Source organism: Microtus ochrogaster, chromosome 5, assembly GCF_000317375.1.
Source record: "Microtus ochrogaster isolate Prairie Vole_2 chromosome 5, MicOch1.0, whole genome shotgun sequence".
NCBI classification, from domain to species: Eukaryota; Metazoa; Chordata; class Mammalia; order Rodentia; family Cricetidae; genus Microtus; species Microtus ochrogaster.
In genome coordinates, this window is record NC_022012.1 from 48,750,318 (window position 1) to 48,758,887 (window position 8,570).

The 8,570-nt window shown below is 45.4% G+C and overlaps 1 protein-coding gene across 2 annotated transcripts in view; it reads left to right on the plus strand.

Moving 5' to 3' along the window:
* Window positions 1–248: 248 nt before the first annotated feature.
* The window catches only part of Idh3a (isocitrate dehydrogenase 3 (NAD(+)) alpha), a 23,399-nt gene continuing 15,077 nt past the window's right edge, over window positions 249–8,570 (plus strand). The window contains exons 1-3 of one of the 2 annotated variants that reach the window (XM_013346282.2): window positions 249–343; window positions 5,336–5,398; window positions 8,204–8,287. In XM_013346282.2, the coding sequence (XP_013201736.1) occupies window positions 317–343; window positions 5,336–5,398; window positions 8,204–8,287 (174 nt within the window). In that variant the 5' untranslated portion in view covers window positions 249–316. The remainder of the gene's footprint in view (window positions 344–5,335; window positions 5,399–8,203; window positions 8,288–8,570) is intronic. The other variant, XM_026779171.1, reaches the window with a different exon arrangement.

Below are 8,570 nucleotides of genomic sequence, written 5' to 3' on the forward strand. Positions count from 1 at the left end.
TAATAGGTGGCAAACAAACACCTCATCCACACAGCTACTCAATGAATGAAGCAGGGGGGGGGGGGGGGGGGCTTCCGGGTCGCAGCTGGGCCTGCTCAGCAACACGTCATCGAAGGATTAAGACAGTGATTGGCCAGCTAGTGGCAGCTGTGCAGAGAAGGGTCGGGTCCGTAGGCGAACGACGCGAAAATCCGAGCTAAGGGCGGGGCCACACGGGGCCTCGGGGCGGGGCCGGGCGAGGCGGGCTTCTGGAGCGCCGGCTACGCGCAGGCGCCTTGGTGTTGCCGCTGTCGCCGCGGTGAGGGAAGTGGACGCGATGGCTGGGTCCGCGTGGGTGTCCAAGGTGAGCGCCACAGGGCATCAGGCTCGCGGGCAGCCCGGGAGGGCAGACTGTGATCTCTCCTCATGCCTGGCGGAGGCGAGCGCGCGGGGGCCGGTGGAGGCGGCGCACGGCCCGCGGGGAGAGTTTCGGGGAGCGTGGCCAGCACGCCGAGCGTGGCTAGCCCTGAGCCTGGACAGCCGCGCCCTCGGCGGGGACGGCCTCAAGGTCAAGGCGGCCGGCTCTGCTCCGGGTGTCCCTACCAGGCTCCTCCGGTACTGGAGCCCAGGCCTCGCGCGGAGCCCCGGAAGGTCACAGAACGGCCGCCCAGGCCCCGCGGCCCTGTTACCTGCCGGTTTCGGGGCACGGCCCAGGTCGCCCCTCCCAAGTCCCTCTGAGCCTTTGAGCCGCTAAGCTATGGGAGTGAGAGGTTTTCCCAGGTGAGGGAATCCCGGGGCGGTCCTGCCGGCCAGATTTTTCTCCCTCTCGGAACTCTTCTAGCCTGATGCCTCGGCAGCTATTTCCCCTTCAGAGGACACAGGGCATTAATCATGCTCCTTGGAATTACACTCTGAACACTCAGAGAGGAAGACCGCAGCATCATCCTGTTGTTGGGAACCCTGCTCTAGCTCTCTTCGATATGATGGCCCAGGTACAAGCTGGAAGGCACTTGAGGTTACATATGCAATCTTTTGGTTTCCCCGTGGGGCTGACCTGTCCCCAAAGACAGTCTTACTCAAGGTCATACAGGATGTCATTGTCATCTTGGAGAGGAACCCAAGTATTTTGATTTTTTAGTGCCCTTCTGCTTGTCCAGTGGCCAAGGTCACTTAGCCAGTTATGGATATAGTACTGACCAGGCCTTAGGTCATCTGATGCTAGAGCCAGTGGTCCCTGAAATCTGCTCTAAGCAATGCGATTTTTTTTATATAAAATTTGGTGTTTCCCCCTCCCCCCTTTCTAAGTTTAAAGAGAGGTTTGAGGATGCACTATCATGTACTGCTAATTCAATGTAGGAGTCTTAGTTTTAAATCCTGATAATGCCATCAACCAACCTGTGTGCCCGGAGCAAATTACTTAATGTCTGTGAGCCCACCTGTAAGATGGGCTGTGTCAGAGTTGTTTGTGCTTGAAAGCAAGCACCTAGCCCATGCAGGACAAGAAAGCCTGAAGCTTTCTTAGTTATCAATATATCTATTTTGGCAGTTGCCAAGCAGACAGCGGTTCCTGGGCCTCAGTAACTAGGCTTTTTCACTCAGTAGTTTGCCACGTTCTTCAGACCCACATCAGGTCACATTCACTGTTAAAGGTGTAACAAGTTTGTCCTTTAGTGTCTGGGCTTACGCTCCCTGCCTGATCCACTTAGTAGGTATAGTCAGCCTTCAGGGGAAGGATAGAGATAGCTACACTGGGGAAGAGTGTGCTGGGAAGTTGGTTTTGCCTTTAGCTCTGTAAGAAAATTCCCAAAAGTTCAGAAATTATTGGCTGTAGGGTCGAAAGATGTCCCCTGGGACGTGATTCCATATGTGACCTTTGGCAGGGTGGCCCAGCCTTTGGGTCGATCTCTCTAGGGATTAGGGCTCAGGAGAGGCTCCTGGGGCTAACTCATCAGGTGAAGTGCTAAATGGCATTTGGGGTTTCCTTCAGGAAGGCTATTTCTGGCTTTCCATTTAAGGGTTTTGCTTTGGTCTCAAGTGTAGCTAAGCCTGTAGCTCAGGCTGACCTTGAACTCCTGGTCCTTTTTCTAGTTCCCGACTGTAGGCAAGATTATAGGAGTGAGCCACCACACCCAGTTTCCATTTAAGGTTTTATTTGTTTCTTTAAAAAAAAAGTCATTTGTAGATCAAAGATTTCCCCACTGAGAAAAAGTGGGTTTTAAAGGCTTTTCCGGCTCTAAAGACTATGAGAGCCAGCTCCAGCCCCTCCTTTCCATAGACCTCTTGTTCTTAGGTGGAATATGAAAGTAAAAGGAAGTGAAGAGTCTCAGGGTTCAGGTGATCTGGGGCCTGAAATCAAGTTCAGGAAGCTAGGTTTTATAGAGGAAATATTATTTTATTTTAGTTCAGGATCATAGAGGAGAAATGGGAAAACGGGAAATATCGGCAGTTAGAGGGAAGTCAGTACAGTCACGGAAGCTGGGATGGGAGCCCTCAGCTGCACATAGCATTTTTCTGAGTGGCCTGGGTTGTTGTAGAAGGGTTTGTTGGGCATCAAGCACGAGGCAGGAGGTGTCCCAGGCTCTGTAGATATAGTAGCAGACAAAGCATAAGAAAGGCTTGCGTGTCTTGGGATATTGGCTATTGCTGTGGCGCCGGAGACTGAGCCTGGTGCCAGGAAGCACTGTCCCACCGAGCTGCACCCTCAGCACTGTTCTTTCCCTCCAGTTTTAAAGCCAGGTCTCAGTAAACCACCCATGCTGACCTTAAACTCACTCTAGCCTAGCACAGACTGGCAGGCGTTGAACTTTCAATCCTCCTGAGGGCCAGGGAAAAATAAGACAGGGTGTAACAATGTCTCTCTGCTCGTGTATCTAACGTGAAAAAGTTACATTAAAAAAATTTTTTAGCAGACTTGAATGTCTTTGGTCTGTATTCAATTATTTGCTTTGATTTTATTGCAGTAAGACTGTACAATTTCTGAAGGAGTCAGCTATTATTACATTTGAAAGCTGTTTTTCTTGAGACAGGGTCTCACTGTAGCCTAGCACTCACTGTTTAGACCAGGCTAGCCTTCAAACTCAGAGAAATCCACCTACTTCTGCTTCCCAAGTGCTAGGTTTAAAGGTGTACGCTACAGTTTGAAATACCTTTTTTTTTTTTTTGGTTTTTCGAGACAGGATTTCTCTGTGGTTTTGGAGCCTGTCCTGGAACTAGCTCTTGTAGACCAGGCTGGTCTCGAACTCACAGAGATCCGCCTGCCTCTGCCTCCCAAGTGCTGGGATTAAAGGCGTGCGCCACCACCGCCCAGCTTTTGAAATACCTTTTTAAACGTGTACATATGCTATTGGTTATCAGAAAAAAATGTATTAATACTAATGTCTTAGAGTGGTAGACTTGTTTTGTTTGTGTTTTTGTTTTTATTTTTTGAGACAGTGTTTCTCTGTAGCTTTGGAGCCTGTCCCAGAACTGGCTCTTGTTGACCAGGCTGGCCTCGAACTCACAGAGATCTGCCTGCCTCTGCCTCCCGAGTGCTGGGATTAAAGGCGAGCACCACCACCGCCCGGCTGAGTGGTACGTTTGTTGAGTGACTTTTATTTTCCTTTTTTACATCTTTCTGTAGTCTCCAAATTAACAAATAACAGTAATAACTATTTCCTGTACTCCTAGAAGAACTAAACAATTAAAATATTCTGTGTGGCATTGGCATCAAATAGTGCTAAGTAAACTAGTTTAGGTTTACTATAAACTGTTATAATATTTTTAGTTGGCCTATGACAGACACAGAAGACCTGGTTGTTTATTCCCCTTTTGGTGGTGTCGGGGCTGGTATATGCTAGGCAGGTGGTCTGCCTCTGAACTGTGTGCCCAGCCCTCCTTAGTTTTTGAGATGGGGTCTTGCTGAGTTGTCTTTGTTAGTCTTGAGGATTCCCTGTAGCCCAGACAGGCTTGGAACCTCCTACCTCAGTTTACTGCGTAGCTACAGTCCCAGATCTGTTCCAGAGGCCCAGCAAGATTGTCTCTAATTTGCTGATTGGGCTATTGGAGAGATGGCTCCGTGGTTAAGAGCACTGGCTGCTCTTCCAGGGGACCCGGGTTCCATTTCCAATGTGGTGGCTTATAACCGTCTATAACTCTAGCTCCAGAAGACCTCCGTGGGCACCAGGTACATGTGTGCAGGCAAAACACCCATATGCATAAAATTCTATAATAATAATTTTTAAAAAAAGAACTCAGTAATTTGCTTATTGGTCACTCTGATCTTAGACAAATCCCGGCCTTTTTTTTTTTTTGGTTTGGCCTTGAACTCACAGGGATTCACCTGCCTCTGCCTCCCAAATGCTGGGATTAAAGCTGTGCACCACCATTGCCCAGGTGCAAATCCTGGTCTTTGACCTTCTATCCACAGAATTAATTCGGATAGCAGCCGTGCTCTGGTTCCTTAAGGACTCCACTGGCTTTAAATCTGGTGATAATTTTCTTAGAGCATATGGCTTTCTCTGGTGGTCAAGAGGATTAACAAAACTAACCAGAACATTAGAGAAAACTAAGATTTGAGGCAAAAATGAGTAGTTCCATTTTGTCTTCAAAAGTTTTTGACAGTTTAAACTTAAAAACTCGGACTTTAAAAAACAGTTCAGTGCTGAGCTTGGCAGAGGGGTGGGGGGGCAGGGGAGGATGGGGCGGGGAGGGGTTTGGCTCAGTCTGTAAAGTGCCCACCCTGCAAGCATGTTGACCTGAGTTCAGATTTCCTGCACCTACATTAAAAAGGCTGAGCAGAGACCTGCCCTTTCCTAAACAGAAATGGGGGGGAACTGGTTGGGAGGGGAGGTAGGAGTGGAGGAGTTGGGGGAGAGGAGGGGGGGGAAACTGTGGTCAGGATGTAAAATACATAAATTTATTTAGAAACAAAAAAGGCTGAATGGTGGCACATGACTGTAATTCCAGCGTTAAGGAGGCTGAGACAGGAGGGTCTCCTGGAGCTCACTGCCAGCTCTTCCTAAATTCGTGAGCTGTGAGTTCAGTGCGCTCACCCTTCTCAAAAACCAAGATAGAAGGACACCTGGTGTGGCCTCTGGCTTTCACACGCATGTACACAAGTACATATATACAGTAATATACCACACACGCATGCATAAACCTCCAAAGAAAGAAAAAGTACAGAACTGTAGTTCTGCCGTTTCAGTTCAGCAACATTGAGCTAGTAATATTTGAGAAAATTATTCCTGAAAAGTCTCCAAGTAAAAAAAAAAAAAAGAAGAAAAAGACTTGAGTTCTTCCAAGGAAACCTATCAAAAATGAATTCTCTAGTGTTTGTGTTTAGTTCTGTGCATGACACTTCTCTGTTGTGTTGATGTAGGTCTCTCGGCTGCTGGGTGCATTCCACAATACAAAACAGGTGACAAGAGGTTTGGCCGGTGCTGTGAGTATAATTATGTCTTTACTTTTCCTTTTAGAAGTTTCTCAAGAAAGAAATTCTCAAATACATTTATTATTTAGCATTCCGTCTTCATTTATTTAATGCTAAAGGGAATTGGTCATACTTCTAATGTATGTTAAAATTATTGGCTGACAATTACACAGATCTCATGTCATTTTCCTATTGAGGAGAAGTCTGTTATATCTGGCTATGTAAGCCTGTCCCAGTAATATCTTCAAGGAGCCAGGATAAAAATAGAAGTTACCCTGAAGCTATTACTTTATTTTGTAATCTCATTAGTGTCTTAAGACACTTAGGGTTTATGATTTTTTAGAAACATACAAGTTGAGAGAAAATTGTTGAGAAGCTTCAAAAACTTTTGCTTTGCATTTTTGTTTTCTGAGCTTCCCTAAAAGCAGTAGATTGGTTATCATCTATGAACGTCTTGTGCTTCTCTGGGCCCTGCAGACCTACACTCTCTGTATGCAGTCCATAGACCCAGTATTAGTGGATCATCTAGTGCCCATTAAATCTGCTGTTTTTGGAATTCCTGGCTTTAGAGTTCTGTGCTTGAAAAGCTGATGGCACATTTTTGGAGCATTCCAAGACTGTGTGTCAGTGACTTCCTATTTATTATTTTTTCCCTTTTTATAGAACCTGATTTGATTTTGTAATTCCTTCATTCTTATACTCCCACATCACATTTCATGCCATGAATGTGATGATACCATAGTACATTTCTTCCTCTATTTGCTGGATGTACTGGAGAAGAAAAGTAGCTTCTTAGATGGCATTACATGTGGGAGAACAGGAAGAAGGAGCCTCTGGCCCTGCTTATGCCAAAAATGCAGAAATGAGCTCACAGCAGCTGAATGCATGCACAAGACCAGTGCAAGCCCAAAGCAGACCAAATTCCAGCATGGGAGGGGTGTGGGGCACACAATCCTACCTCTAGCTGTGGAGTGATTGGTGGTTATTCTGCTGGGAGAGAGAGTCAGTTTTCTCTGATTAGGTTATAGGTCTTGGTCAGATGACCACGCTCCATTTGAAGTCCACAAATCCTGGAATATTTGAGCATTACAAATTGGTCTTGATGGGTCAAAAGAAGAAAAAGGACACAAAGTTGGATGGGTGGGGAAGGCAGGGAGAGATGGGGAAGGGAGGTGAATATGAGCAAAGCACATTGTATGGAATTCTCAAAAAAACTGATAAAAGTTTTTAAAAATATAGAATAAGACTTTCATTTCAAGCTCAAGAATAACCAAGTCAGTATTTCAAAGCCATTCTGAACCTGGACTTGATGGTATAGGTTTGTGATCCTAGCTGCTCAGGAGGGTCAGAAAAAAATGCAGGGCCTGTGTTCCAGAGAGAGTTGAAAGCCAGCTTGGGAAACTTAAACCTGTCTCAAAATACAAAGGAAAAAGGGGTAAAGTTCTGTGACAGAGCACTTGCCTGCATGCACATCCTCAACACCAAAGTGAACAGAAGGAAAAACCCAGCACACTTGGAAATGGGTGAGACAGTCATGGTTCTCTACTGTTATTTAATTTCTAGGGTATATTAGCCTGGTTGGTCGATGAGGTCTTTTTTTTTTTTGGTTTTTCGAGACAGGGTTTCTCTGTGGTTTTGGAGCCTGTCCTGGAACTAGCTCTTGTAGACCAGGCTGGTCTCGAACACACAGAGATCCTCCTGCCTCTGCCTCCCAAGTGATGGGATCAAAGGCGTGCGCCACCACCGCCCGGCTAGATGAGGTTATTTTTAACAGATCAAGAGGATATATTAATTTTAAAAATGATTGATTCAGCTTTATGTAAAACTTGAGAAATAATTAGTCAACCTGTCCAGGTGTCATTGTAAGGGAAAGCTGAAATAGTGATTTTAAACAATAAATTTATGATATATATATATATATAATGTTTTCATTAATTCTTTGAGAGTGTCATACATGTGTACAGTGTATTTTATCATATTTGTCTCATTCTTCTTAATTAGTGATTTTTTAAAACAAAACTATGTAGTTGAAAAACTAGACCTGTAGTTCCCAATGAAGAGGGGTCTGAACAAGTCTCAGATCCTCCCATCTTTCCTTCTGACACATTCCACTCATGGTTAGATGCTCGCTTGCTGTTGTCCAGAGCCTTTGGAATTGACGTAACTGATGTCACACCACACACACTCATGTTGTTCTAGCTGGGCCTTAGGGTCTGATGACGGTATGGGTTCCAATGACATCCCATGCTCACTGAGACCATACGAAGGAGTCAGTGTTATAGAGAAGCAAGGAAAGTAGAAGCTTCTAGAGATGAGGTCTGATTTTTCTCGGGGGGTTCAAACAGACCTCTGGCGTTCTGGAAACACGTTGTAGTTTTATTAGCCTGACTGTTTCCTGAGAACTTCCCAGCATTCCACAGACTGAAGCTGGACTTTTATGAGGAGTAGCTAGTTAGCCATGCTGAGATGGTTGCTCTCTTGGGATTTACAGACATGAACTAGTCAGTCATTGGAGCTTGTCTGAAAAGAAGTACAAGTCAGGAAGTATGCTTGGTAGTTTATTTTTGTTTTATTGAAGAGCATAATTTGCATTACTATTTAAACTTCCAAACTCATTTGAGAGCAGAGACATGGAGTATCATAGAGTTGGTTTCTCCTCCACTGTCGTGATCGCAGTGGGAGGTTTTGTCTGTTTCTTTAAAGCATTTGGGTCTTTCCAACATACCTGGGAAAGTGAGTTTTTCTGTGAGTGATACTCTTTTTTAAAAAATTTAAAAACCAATCCTTACTATTTTCGCAATGATTTTTCCTGTTCAGGTTCAGACAGTAACTTTAATTCCAGGAGATGGAATTGGCCCAGAAATCTCAGCCTCAGTTATGAAGATTTTTGATGCTGCCAAAGTAAGTGCTTTTAAAATTCTCTTAAAGGTACTCCACAGAGGCTCTTAGCCAAGATGAATTGTTTTAAGTTTCTATATAGTTTGTGGGGTCTGTTGTTAAATAGTCTCCACAAATTTTCTACTTAAAAAAAAGTTAGGACTAATGAGATGACTCAGTGAGTAAAGGCGCTCACAGTCACAGGTGCTCACAGCCCAGCCTGGTGACCTGAGCCCAGTCACAGGCGCTCACAGCCCAGCCTGGTGACCTGAGCCCAGTCACAGGCGCTCACAGCCCAGCCTGGTGA